At 37.0% G+C, this 13,923-nt stretch overlaps 1 protein-coding gene across 2 annotated transcripts in view; it reads left to right on the top strand.

Moving 5' to 3' along the window:
• GSTCD (glutathione S-transferase C-terminal domain containing) overlaps positions 1-13,923 on the top strand; it is a 127,049-nt gene that overhangs the window by 94,858 nt on the left and 18,268 nt on the right. For both annotated transcript variants that reach the window (XM_061164271.1, XM_061164272.1), the window contains 3 exons: positions 1,327-1,442; positions 2,999-3,043; positions 5,180-5,308. In XM_061164271.1, coding sequence (XP_061020254.1) covers positions 1,327-1,442; positions 2,999-3,043; positions 5,180-5,308 — 290 coding nt within the window. The remainder of the gene's footprint in view (positions 1-1,326; positions 1,443-2,998; positions 3,044-5,179; positions 5,309-13,923) is intronic.

The raw sequence follows: 13,923 nt of genomic DNA, 5'->3' as shown, positions 1-13,923 counted from the left end.
TGTTTTAATTTTAGTAATGGAAGAAAGAAGGAAAATACAAAATGAAAAAGCATGCTATTTTTCTGTGAAAATGGAGTGGGGAAACTTGTTATCTATAAATGATTTTTGATCACGCCCAAGAGATTATCTGCATTTTTCCTTTTATCTATATCACTGAACTTCCCTGTGACTCAAACGGTAAAGAACCTGCCTGCAGGAGACCAGGATTCGATCCCTGGGTTGGGAAGATCCTCTGGAGAAGGGAATGGCAATCCACTCTGGTATTCTTGCCTGGAGAATTCCATGGACAGAGAAGCCTAGCAGGCTACAGTGTGTGGGGTCGCAAAGAGTTGGACATGACTGGGCAACTAACACACACATGTCACTGAAAGCTACCCTTATATTTTTTTAATCTTGCTCTGATGAACAGTGCATTTGAAATATGTTAAAACAAATACTTTTATTCATTCTTCTGAAGATATTTTAATGGACTTGACTAGTGGCTTTTGAAAGGAAAGTTAAGATGTTTTCGTACTGCTAGGCCCAAGGCGTTTTGTGCTTGGAAATGCCCTATCTTCTGTCTCTAATTACATTAAATTTCTGTGTCTGACTCATGAGGAAAGGAAGCTTCAAAGCAGAAATAAGAAAATCTAATTTATTTCTAAATGCAATAACAATTGATATATTTTAGACAATGTGACACCTGTGTTCCAAGTGTCTTAACCAGAAGAATTAAGAGTTCACAGATGTGCCAGTTAGAGAATAAAAATGTTTTTATTATTATAGGTCTCTTTTCTCCAAGGAGATTTAAGCAATGTGCTGAAATTAGATAATCTTTATACTATGTCACTGAGAGGGATAGAGGGAAGAGACTATTACTGTTAATTTTTATTCTTCCAGTAACATTTGCTAAACACTTTGTTTATGACTGAAGTTAATTTTACACTTATTGTTTCCTCTCTTTAAAGACATTTTTTCATAGATTTTTCTGTCAGTGACAATTAAAAGAATAGTTGTGTTAGTCATTCAGTCATGTCCGACCCATTGGGACCCCATGGACTGCAGCCCAACCAGGCTCCTCTGTCCATGGAATTCTCCAGGCAAGAATACTGGAGTGGGTTGCCATTTCCTCCTCCAAAAGAAAGGTTTGGTAAGAATAAAAGTAAAATTAAGCAAAAAGAGGTTTCACCTCTGAGTTCCAGTTCTCTAATCCTCTCGTAGTGGGTCACGTGGAACGGTATTCACTTGCATCTGTAGCGTTCTTCCTGTATGCTTCTAGTCTAGTGCACCGGTGCTTTCCCAGTCCCTGCAATACATAATGTGTCACTGTCTTCATCTCTTTCCCAGGTAAAATGTCCAGTGATCGAGCTTTGAGGAAGCAGCAACAGTTGAACAACCTTGTTTATATGGTGACAAATCAGGCCAAACCTGGTGACAGAATTGTGGATTTCTGTAGTGGTGGGGTATTGTATCTCTTCTTTATTCTCTTTAGCTTTTCCAAGATGAAGTGACTTTACTATCTTACACTCAAGGACACGTTTTTATATGACAAGAATGTTGTCTCACAACCTCTTTAACAAGTGGTGCTGGGAAAACTGGTCAACCACTTGTAAAAGAATGAAACTAGAACACTTGCTAACACCATACACAAAAATAAACTCAAAATGGATTAAAGATCTAAATGTAAGACCAGAAACTATAAAACTCCTAGAGGATAACATAGGCAAAACACTCTCTGACATAAATCACAGCAGGATCCTCTATGACCCACCTCCCAGAATATTGGAAATAAAAGTAAAACTAAACAAATGGGATCTAATGAAATTTAAAAGCTTTTGCACTACAAAGGAAACTATAAGTAAGGTGAAAAGACAGCCCTCAGATTGGGAGAAAATAATAGCAAATGAAGCAACAGACAAAGGATTAATCTCAAAAATATACAAGCAACTCCTGCAGCTCAATTCCAGAAAAATAAATGACCCAATCAAAAAATGGGCCAAAGAACTAAACAGACATTTCTCCAAAGAAGACATACAGATGGCTAACAAACACATGAAAAGATGCTCAACATCACTCATTATTAGAGAAATGCAAATCAAAACCACAATGAGGTACCATTACACACCAGTCAGGATGGCTACTATCCAAAAGTCTACAAGCAATAAATGCTGGAGAGGGTGTGGAGAAAAGGGAACCCTCTTACACTGTTGGTGGGAATGCAAACTAGTACAGCTGCTATGGAGAACAGTGTGGAGATTCCTTAAAAAACTGGAACTAGAACTGCCATATGACCCAGCAATCCCACTCCTGGGCATACACACCGAGGAAACCAGATCTGAAAGAGACACGTGCACCCCAATGTTCATCGCAGCACTGTTTATAATAGCCAGGACATGGAAGCAACCTAGATGCCCATCAGCAGATGAATGGATAAGGAAACTGTGGTACATATACACCATGGAATATTACTCAGCCGTTAAAAAGAATTCATTTGAATCAGTTCTAATGAGATGGATGAAACTGGAGCCCATTATACAGAGTGAAGTAAGCCAGAAAGATAAAGAACATTACAGCATACTAACACATATATATGGAATTTAGAAAGATGGTAACGATAACCCTATATGCAAAACAGAAAAAGAGACACAGATGTACAGAACAGACTTTTGAACTCTGTGGGAGAAGGTGAGGGTGGGATGTTTCGAAAGAACAGCATGTATATTATCTAGGGTGAAACAGATCACCAGCCCAGGTGGGATGCACGAGACAAGTGCTCCGGCCTGGTGCACTGGGAAGACCCAGAGGAATCGGGTGGAGAGGGAGGTGGGAGGGGGGATCAGGATGGGGAATGCATGTAACTCTATGGCTGATTCATATCAATGTATGACAAAACCCACTGAAATGTTGTGAAGTAATTAGCCTCCAACTAACAAAAAAAAAAAAAAAAAGAATGTTGTCTCAGAATAAACAGAAGCCTGAGAGACCAAAGTTAACTTGTTCCTTTTCTTGCCTTTTTCAGGGCCATGTTGGGATTGTCCTAGCTCACATGATGCCATCATGCCAGGTAAAGTCTGAATGACAGATGATAAGAAACTGCACAATTCAATTAGCTGAGTCTGGCTTATCCCTCTTGGAGCTGATAGTCATTCACTGAGGTCAGATATGAGGCACAGACATTTTATTTTTCGTTGAACTACACTTCTAAGATTCAGAATCTTAGGGGAAAAGAGTAGGGCCACAATACAGTTTTTATTTTTTATAAAAGAAATAATTATTTCACTGTTAATTAATGATGAAACCAGTTTAATTGTCAACATAATTTTGTACTTGAAATACTAGCTTATGAAACTTGTTGAGCATATTCTTTGGTGCCTTGGTTTTTAGTCATTGTATCAGAATTGTAAAACTGTTTTTTAAAGAAAAAGATGAACCCCAGATCTACCACTCTGATCCATCAAATGCATTTCCCCCCATGGTCTCATTAAGCCATTGTTCAGAAGGATGCTTATTGCTGCAAATTCTAAGACTGCAAATACAATTTGAACCACCTGCTTTCACTCAATCTTATGTCATAAATGTTTTTTCCTATTGCAAGTAGTTTTAAATATCATCACTGAAATGTGACTTGGTAATATGTTTTTGAGTAAATGTACTGTAATTTATACAATCACCATCAACATTTGTTAGAAGTTTGTGCCGTTTTTAGTCTTCTGTCATAGTAAATCACTTCCTTCCAACTTTTAGCATAAAAGCTAGAACTTGATGTCGTTTTTTCAAATTACAATTCTTTGCTTGTGAGCTCGCTGGAAATTACAAAATAATTAAAGTGATTATTCTCAGAAGAAAAAAATGTGGAAGAACTCATAGACTGGCCAGAATGATAGAGAGTGGAAGGTATTATTCTTTATCTTTCTTAGTAAATAAATGAGGAATATGAAGAGAAACAGGCAGGCATCTGTTTCATCACGAAGGAAAACAACAGTTTCATGGTTGGAGTAAGAGGAAGAGAGCTCATAGAGGAGAATCCTGGAGATGCAGAATCAGGGACTGGTATCTTTTTTTCCCTTCCTAAAAGGTCTGGAAACTTAGAGATGTTGAAATTGGAGAAGGAAAATCTTGGCTAGAATAAAGGCTGGAAAACCTTTGACACCAAATATCCTCTGACAAGCTTTTTATACAAAAAGATCCAGAATTTTTCCATAAAGACAAACGTAAGGACAAGATAAGGACCAAACTAAGAATGAGAATGATGAAAATGACTTAAGTCTGCCCACTTTTCTTCATCCAAATCAATGATGTCTCCTCTCTTCCTTGGCCTGGATTACTATTAGAAATTTGTAATTTGTTGCCATGCCTTTTGCCATGGCCCCACCAATCCATACTACGCATTGCCAGCAACTGGTTGTCCTTGTATCACGAGCGATCTGGCTCCTGTTACCTCTGCAGTCTGATTTCTGCCCTCCACACCCTGTCTCCCCACTCCCAGCTCTAGCATCACTCACCATACCCCACTGTACCAGTCTTCTCGGTTCTGCAAACCCACTGTATCTCTCTCACCATGGGCCTTTCTGTCTCCACCAGAAACACTCCTTCATTGCTCCAGCTAATTTCTATTCATTTTGCAGGCCTCAATTAATATGTTACTCTTTAATATTAAATGACTAAAACCTCTCCTAGTCATCAAGTTTACGTGCTTTGATAAGACATTATATGTCCTTCATTAAACACTTACCACTCACTCTGCTATAATCACCTGTCTCACTTATACCATCATATCTATAGGCTCCACGCGTTCGAGGACCTTGTTCACTTTTGTCCTGTGTTATCTGGCATATGTCCTATTAGCACAGAATAGTGAAAATGAAGTGAAAGTGAAAACCACTCAGTCGTGTCTGACTCTTCGCGACCCCATGGACAGTATAGCCTGCCAGACTCCTCTGTCCGTGAAATTCTCCAGGCCAGAGTACTGGAATGGGTAGCTGTTCCCTTCTCCAAGGGATCTTTCCAACCAAGGGATCCAACCCAGGTCTCCTACATTGCAGGCTGTTTCTTTACTGTCTGAGCCACCACGGAAGCACAATGATAAAGATCAATGTAATATGATCAACATTATTAAAGCTAGTAAATACAGTAATAAAACTTTGCTTTAATGTCTAAATTAGGTTACTGAATATACTATTGTTTCCTGTGTGAAATCTAGGTTATACTAATAGAAAACAAGGAATTATCATTAATTCGTGCTAAGAAGAGAAGTGATGAACTAGGTTTAAGCAACATTTGGTTCATTCAAGCAAATATGGAGTATTTTACAGGGATGTTTAATATTGGGGTAAGTAATCAAGCAATTTCAGTTTCTTTAACTAAATAAGAGAAATGAAATGTCCTAGAGTAAATAAAGGAGATACATTTATTTTCTTTGCTAACCAAGAAATTTATAACTTTTGTTTTCTACTATCTGTAAAGTATACCTTATTAATGAATATTACTTCATTCACAGCATTTTATTATTACATGGTAAAGATAATATTTGTTCCTCTACCAGACAAGAACTTTATTTTCTTCACTGCAAAATCCCCAGTGCCTGAAAAAATGTTTGACACATGGCAAGTACTTTAAAAATAGTTACAAATTGAATGAATTCTAATGAAGATGACTTCCCTTGGTTTATTCTACATTTTTAGAAGGTTGTGAAAGAAAAGAAAAACAGAAAATATAGTAGAAATAGTTTGTTTATGTGTGTAACTAATTCACTTTGCTGAACACCTGAAACTAACACAACATTTAAATCAACAATACTCCAATAAAAAAAAAAATAAGCTGCAAATACTTGAGTTACTTTCAGATGACTCTTTCCTTAGCAAGGATTTGCTATCTTCATGTATTCTGAACTTCTAGTATAAAATGTATTGGTGATGTTTTTGAAACCTTAAAATCAAATTGTTATTGTTTGATACCACTAGAAGACCAAAGATAATGTGATTCTGCCAGTTCATTTAAATCCAGGGTGTACACTCTGGTGGAATTTGAGTTTCAATAAGATGTTAGCATTGCTGCTGTCCTTGTATCTGTTTTGAATATTTTCCCTTATTTTTATAGTACTAAATGCTCGATATAGAAAACTACATAATAATATAAGGAAGAATCACCAGTATTTTTGCTAGTGAGAGATAATACTATCAAAACCCTTTGGTCTTTGTGTATTTATACACACAAACAAATGCATATTTACATATACCTTGAGATCCTGCTTTCCCTGAAATTGTCAGGTGAAGCAATACTAAATACTTTCCCTACTCATTAATCATGTTCCTTTTCTGTTGTTATTATAATTATTATTTATTATATATGTCTAGTGATGTATCAATTAAGACTTTTGATTCCTTTGCCTAATCACTTTACAGGAAGGTTGTGCTAATTTGCATTCTCAACTGTATATGGTCACATAGCATATACAATGCGCTTGTCTAGTTGAAATTCTTGTCCAATCTTAGAGGTCCAGACCTTTCAGAGTACTTATGATTTTTGTTCAGTCAGTGAAATTCATTTCTTAAATATCAACTTCTGTAAAATTGTGAGACTTATTGTTATACAGCCTGAAAAGAATGCAATGTGTTTCCTTTGTGGACATGATATAGATTGGTTATCTCAAGCAAAGCTTATGGAAAGAGAAATAAACTTTTCAGAAACCTATTAGGAAGGATATTCAGGAAAATATAATAGACATCTGATACAGCAAGTTCAAATAAATATATTATTATGTACCACTTAAATTTTACATAAATGTTGAGGTAGAGGATAAAGCTTCTCCCTAAAACAGACCATTAAACCAATGCCCATGTTACCAGGAAGAGTGTATAAGGTAGCATTTACTCACCTCTCAAATCACGAAATTCCCAGCCGATCAGCCCTGTATCTCTTTACCCTTCAATGGCTTGTAGGTGATAAATCATTCTGGCATGTTCTTATACCTTTCAAGGTCATGTAATTCACTAATACCAACTAGCAAAGTATATGTCTTTTGGGAAGTGACATTTTTCTCTATATCTCATAATATACCCATAATGGGTTTTTTTTCTTTCATAATTACCTTTGTCAAGATATATGGAAAATGAATTAAAATTACTTGGAGGATTAAACCAAAATTAGATTTAAGAATATAATTTGCCTAGGAGGATAATTGAAGTATTGTCAGTAGATAAATCAAACCAAATGCATCAGTGGCTCTTTTATATGAAATAGACTCTAGTGAAAACACTGTTGCTAGAGAGGAAATCAGAATAACCAGGTATCAGGAATGTAGTAAAGCTCTGTTAATTCAGTTTCGTGGTATTTCAAACAAGGGTTTGCTGCTGCTGCTGCTAAGTCGCTTCAGTCGTGTCCAACTCTGCACGACACCATAGATGGCAGCCCACCAGGCTCCTCTGTCCCTGGGATTCTCCAGGCAAGAACACTGGAGTGGGTTGCCATTTCCTTCTCCCATGCATGCATGCATGCCAAGTCGCTTCAGTTGTGTCCGACTCTGTGCGACCCTATGGACAGCAGCCCACCAGGCTCCTCTGTCCACAGGATTCTCTAGGCAAGAATGCTGGAGTGGGCTGCCATTTCCTTCTCCAAAATAAGGGTTTAGTTATTGTTTATCTTTGCTTAGTAAATGCCTTTTCTTTTGCTATTTTTCTCTGGACATAAAAATCAATGCTGTAAACAAGATTTTAAAGGGAGATTTTTAAAGTCCTCAAACCAACTATCTTTAGAAACTTCAAGCAAATTAATTATATGTAAGAATTGAAATACTTATTATTTGTCTTATCTCCATTAATATAATGACCTGTATCAGGCAAAAATGAATAGATTTACTAACTTTTTAACCTTCTCTCCTTTCATACAACACAACACTTTACTAACTTTTTAAAACTAGTGTGACTTGACATAATGGAAGAAAACAAATCTAAATATTTTTAGGTCTTTCAACAAGGTCTTCCATCACCTCAAGGGCTATGGTTCCCCCTTGTAACCAGAATCAGGGCGGTAACACCACATATTCCAAAGAGCATTTATAATTTCTGATTTCCTTTATGTTTATTCGAGAAATATATTTCCTTAGAAATACAAATATCTAATAAGCTTATTAGAAACATTCAAAGTCTCTAGTAACCAAATGCATTTCAACTTGAACAACAATAATATTCTGTTCTTGTTCTTAATATTTGCAAGGATTTTAAAAATATTACTCATTGACTGTAAGACTTCTGTGAGGAGCCCAAATCATTTAGGAGCTTTGAAATTTTCATTTACATGATATTTGTAATGATTTGTTAATGACATGAAATGTTAGTTATAATGGTAAACAGAGAAAATTTTATTAACATAATTGTTCTGTGCATGCATGCTTACTCAGTCATGCCCAACTCTTTGCAGACCTGTGGACTGTAGCCCACCAGGCTTCTCTGTTCATGGATTTTCCAGGCAAGAATACTGGAGTGGGTTGCCATTTCCTACTCTGGGGAAACATACTGGTTAAGAGAATGCATTTTAAGATTGAATTTAACTTGTGCTAAAGTCTCAGTTTGACCACTTACTAGTTGTATTGCCTTGGGCAACTTATTTAAACTCACCCTCAGTCCTTAGTTTTTTAATTTATGAAATGAGAATAAAATATCTGGCTCATGGGATGTTGATATAATGTCTATGAAGCACTTAGTAGGTTGCCTCGCATTTAGGAAGTACTCAAAAAATTGGGCTTTTACTCTGTGCAATGTGATCTCAACCATGTGAAAACTGCATTAAAAAGGATGGGAGGAAAGCATGTGAATATTTATTTTTTTAAGGCCTCTATCTCTATATAATATGTAATAATATTTTTTATTCAGTATTTTTAAAATATTCCACATTTAACATTATCATTTTTATATTCATAATAATGTAAACAGTAAAATTAGAAGAAATAAATATATATGCTTAATGTTTTATAGATGAATACCTAGCTTATATAGCCGAGAAAGAACAATAGAGCCTAAGCAGCACTGTAAGATTTCTAAGAATTCTGAACCTATCAGATACATATATAATTGACTCAGTCATGTCTGAATCTTTGCAACCCTTTGGACTGTGGCCCGCCAGCCTCCTCTGTCCATGAAATTCTCCAGGCAAGAATACTGGACTGGTTAGCCGTTCTTCTCTCGATATGTATGTGTAATTTGTTTTAAAGCAAGTAATTGTTTATTATAGAAACACCTTTCGATTGCCTTATTCTGATTTTGATTATGATGGCTATTAATGTCCTGAAGAAAATACACAAGTCTTTTCAAAATTAAGAAACATCTGAGAAGGTTTTTTTCTTCCAGTTTGGATATATGCAGCTGTATGACCCTGAAATGATTATGTGTTAGGACTGAATGTTTGTGCCTCACCTCCACCATCAAAAAATTCATGTGTTGAATTCCTCAACCCCTAATGTGATGGTATTAGGAGGTGGGACATTTGGGAGGTAAATGGGTCATGTGAGTGGTGCTCTGCTGAGTGGAATTAATGCCCTTGTAAGAAGGGAAGCAAACTTGCGCCCCTTCTTAGCTCTCCACCATATAGAGATACAGTGAGAAGACAGCCATCGTGAAGCAGGAAGAGGGTCCTCACTAGACATCAGACCTGCCAGCACTCTGATCTTGGACTTCCCAGCCTCCAAAACTGAGAAAAAAATAAATATTTGCTGTTTGAACCAAGTTTATGATAGTTTTTAAAGAGCATCCCAAACTAAAACAATATATATCAATTACCATACCCTAAAAAGGGTAACTCAGACAAGATTATTTAAGTGGACCTTTTAAGGCTATTTTCTTAATTAGGGATTTCTTTTATTTATCTTATTTTTTGGCTGTAGTGGGTCTTTGTTGCGCTACACAGGCTTATTCTAGTTGCAGCAAGCCACTCTTAGTTGCATAGGAGGGCTTCTTGCAGTGGCTTCTCTCGTTGCAGAGCACAGGTTCTAGGCGTGCAGGCGTCCGTAGCTGTAGCAGTCGGCTCAGTACCTGAGGCTTGCGGGCTCTAAAGCACATGCTCAGTAGTTGTGGCACATGGGCTTAGCTGCTCTGAGGCATGTGGGATCGTCCCAAACCAGGTATAGAACCAGCGTCCCCTGCATTGCAAGGCCATTCTTGACCACTGGACCATTAGGGAAGCCCTTTAGAGCTATTTTTTAAAGAAGTCTATTATTGCCTTCTTGTCTAGTGTAAGATAATCATTATTATGAAAACTTATTTTATAAGATTTTACTTTTTAAGACTTAATTCATATTGTGTATTAATACCTAGTCTCTCAAACAATGTAACAAAAATCTTGTTGCCAAACAGTATTACTGAAAGGGCCATGACTATGAAAAACACACCTTGCGTAAGAAACAAAAATTGTGTTAGTGCTGAACAACCTGCCCACCAAAATGTTTTAGTTGGGTAATTTCAGTCATAACATGGGATCATCTCAAACAGGTATTGATTCCTAACAATATTGGTGAATATTTTCTACTTATCAACATATATCACAGTTTCTATAAACAGTTTATTTTTGAGTTATCTGTATTTACTTTTTTCTATTTCACCCATAACAATGTTTAATATGATTGTTTATCATTCATCAGTGCTGAGTGCTTAATTACAAGCTCATTTCTATATGTTAGTGTACAATTAGAATATGCAATTGTAGAATATGATTCAGTAACACTTTGGATGAATGATTTATGTGCTCTTATTTTAAAGGGAAAGGTGCTTGAGAAATTATATATTCTGTAAATGCAATTTTTTAAAACAAATCATTAAGGCAATGAAAGACTCTTCGGGTGAGGGTGGCAGATAGAGGTATTGCAACCCCCTTCTCCCCAAGAAAGATCAGACCCCTAAATAAAGAAAACAAGAGCCAGAAAAATCATACTCCATCTCTGATGAGACAGTGTTCAAGATTCTATAACTTGAACTACAATATTTGAAGGTAGAAAGCAGACTGAAGAAAAAATTACTGAGTTGAGAAGAGGAAGATCAGACTTAATGCCTGGGGAGAGGGAGTGTCAAGAGGGCTATCAGGATTGCTCTCCCACAGTCCCAGAAAGTTTCAGGAATTTAGGATGCCCGAAATCTCGTAGGAAGAGGAAAAGAAGGGGCTGAATCATGTTTAATTAAACATTGTATTTAGAGACCCAGATTCCTGCCACCATCTTGTGTAGACAAGTAACTATTTCCCCCAACTCCTGCGAGAGACCGGAAGTTTATGCTATGAGAAAAGTGTAACAGAGACTCTCCAAGTATACGGAGAGGAGAGCAAGAATGACATGACTCTGAAAATAAGAGCTAAGTGCCCTTAATTCCAGGACTCCTTCAGAAGCTAGAATCAGCTCCTCAATCAAGAGGTTAAAAGAGCCTCCTCTACAGAAACAGAACCATCCCCAGAGAAAATACTATAGCTATAATTAAAAAAAAAAAAACAAACAGCTGGCCACCTGTTTACGCAGTCACTAAGGAAGCTCACCTTCAAGCCTTTCACTCAGACTTCCATTAACTTTTTAGTGATTCACTCTAGTATGATCTGACAGATAAGGTATATCAAATGTGTAAAACTTCCAAAATAGAGGAGATCAAAGCAAAGAACATGACAGAGCATCTCCTTTTTATTCAAGGAGAGCTCACAGAAGATATTGCATGAATGAAACAGAGATAAAATGAAAAAGAAGTGAACCATCAGAGAACAAGAAAGAAAAAAACATATTAGCCAAAATAAAAAGCAAGTGGAAAATCTAAAACATGAAGTATAGGACATCATGTGAAAAAACAGGACAAAAAAAAAAAAAAAAGAGATAGGGACTGAAAGAAACATTTTTCTTTATCCAATAGAGATTTAGCCCATGAATACAATATGTCAATAATAGGAGGACCAGAAAGAGAAAACATAAAATGGTGGAGAGAAAAATATCAAAGAATTAATATAAGAAGATGTGTAAGTAATGAAAAATACGTTTCTCTTGTAGAAAAAGCCCACTTAAAAAAAATGACCTAAAGCAAGGCACATTGTTGGGGGCGGGCAGGGGGCCGGAAAGAGTGTTGTGATAAAAAGAAGTTTCTGACAGTTTCCAAAGAGAAAAAACAAATAGATCACATACAGAAAATTTGAAGTCAAATTGCCATCACACTTTTTAATAGTCACATGGACAGCTAGAAGACAGTGAAGCAATGCCTTCAAAGTTATAAAAGACAGTTTCCAACCTAAAATGTTATGCCTGACCAATCAATCAATCATATATGCAGGTAATAAAGAAAATGTCAAAGTCTCAAGAAAACGTACATCAGGAAACTATGTAGAAGATGTGTTTCACCAAAATAAGAGTAAATAATAAAAAGGAATCAGTTCAGTCGCTCAGTTGTGTCTGACTCTTTGTGCCCCCATGGACTGCAGCATGCCAGGCCTCCCTGTCCTTCACCAACTCCCAGAGTTTACTCAAACTCATGTCCATTGAGTCGGTGATGCCATCCAACCATCTCATCCTCTGTCGTTCCCTTCTCCTCCCGCCTCCAATCTTTCCTAGCATCGAGGTCTTTTCCAGTGACTCAGTTCTCTGCATCTTGTGGCCAAAGTGTCAGAGGTTCAGCTTCAGCATCAGTCCAGAACTGATTTCCTTTAGGATTGACTGGTTGGATCTCTTTGCTGTCCAAAAGACTCTCAAGAGTCTTCTCCAACACCACAGTTCAAAAGCATCAATTCTTCAGCACTCAGCTTTCTTTATATTCCAACTCTCACATCCATACATGACTACAGGAAAGCCATAGCTTTGACTAGATGGACCTTTGTCAGCAAAGTAATGTCTCTGCTTTTTAATATGCTGTGTAGGTTGGTTATACCTTTTCTTCCAAGGAGTAAGCATCCTTTAATTTCATGGCTGCAGTCACCATCTGCAGTGATTTTGGAGACCAAGAAAATAAAGTCTGTCACTGTTCCCAGTTTCCCCTCTATTTACCATGAAGTAATCGGACCGGATGCCATGATCTTAGTTTTCCAAATGTTGAGTTTTAAGCCAAATTAAACTCATGATTAAACTTAAACTCTCTTCTTTCACTTTCATCAAGAGGCTCTTTAGTTCTTCTTCACTTTCTGCCATAAGGGTGGTGTCATCTGCATATCTGAGGTTATTGATATTTCTCCCGGCAATCTTGATTCCAAATTGTGCTTCATTCAGTCCAGCATTTCTCATATAAGTTAAATAAGCAGGGTGACAATATACCGCCTTGATGTACTCCTTTTCCTATTTGGAACCAGTCTGTTGTTCCATGTCTGGTTCTAACTGTTGCTTCTTGACCTGCATACAGATTTCTCAGGAGGCAGGTAAGGTGGTCTGGTATTCCCATCTCTTTAAGAATTTTCCAGGTTTGTTGTGACCCACACATTCAAAGGCTTTGGCATAGTCAATAAAGCAGAAGTAGATGTTTTTCTGGAACTCTCTTGTTTTTTTGATGATCCAGCGGATGTCGGCAATTTGATTTCTGGTTCCTCTGCCTTTTCTAAATCCAGCTTGAACATCTGAAAGTTCATGGTTCATGTGCTGTTGAAGCCTGACTTGGAGAATTTTGAGCATTACTTTACTAGCTTGTGAGATGAGTGTAGTTGTATACATTTTTGAGCATTCTTTGGCATTGCTTTTCTTGGGATTAGAATGAAAACTGATCTTTTCCAGTCCTGTGGCCACTGTTGAGTTTTCCAATTTTGCTGGCATATTGAGTGCAGCACTTTCACAGCATCATCTTTTAGGATTTGAAATAGCTCAACTGGAATTCCATCACTTCCACTGGCCTTGTTCATAGTGATGCTTCCTAAGGCCCACTTGACTTTGCATTCCAGGATATCTGGCTCTAGATTAGTGATCACATCATCATGATTCTCTGGGTCATGAAGATCTTTTTTGCATAGTTCTTCTGT

Source organism: Dama dama, chromosome 17 (assembly GCF_033118175.1).
Source record: "Dama dama isolate Ldn47 chromosome 17, ASM3311817v1, whole genome shotgun sequence".
Lineage (NCBI taxonomy): Eukaryota > Metazoa > Chordata > Mammalia > Artiodactyla > Cervidae > Dama > Dama dama.
Note: the sequence above shows the minus strand (reverse complement) of the source record. Positions and strands in the feature narration are given on the sequence as shown.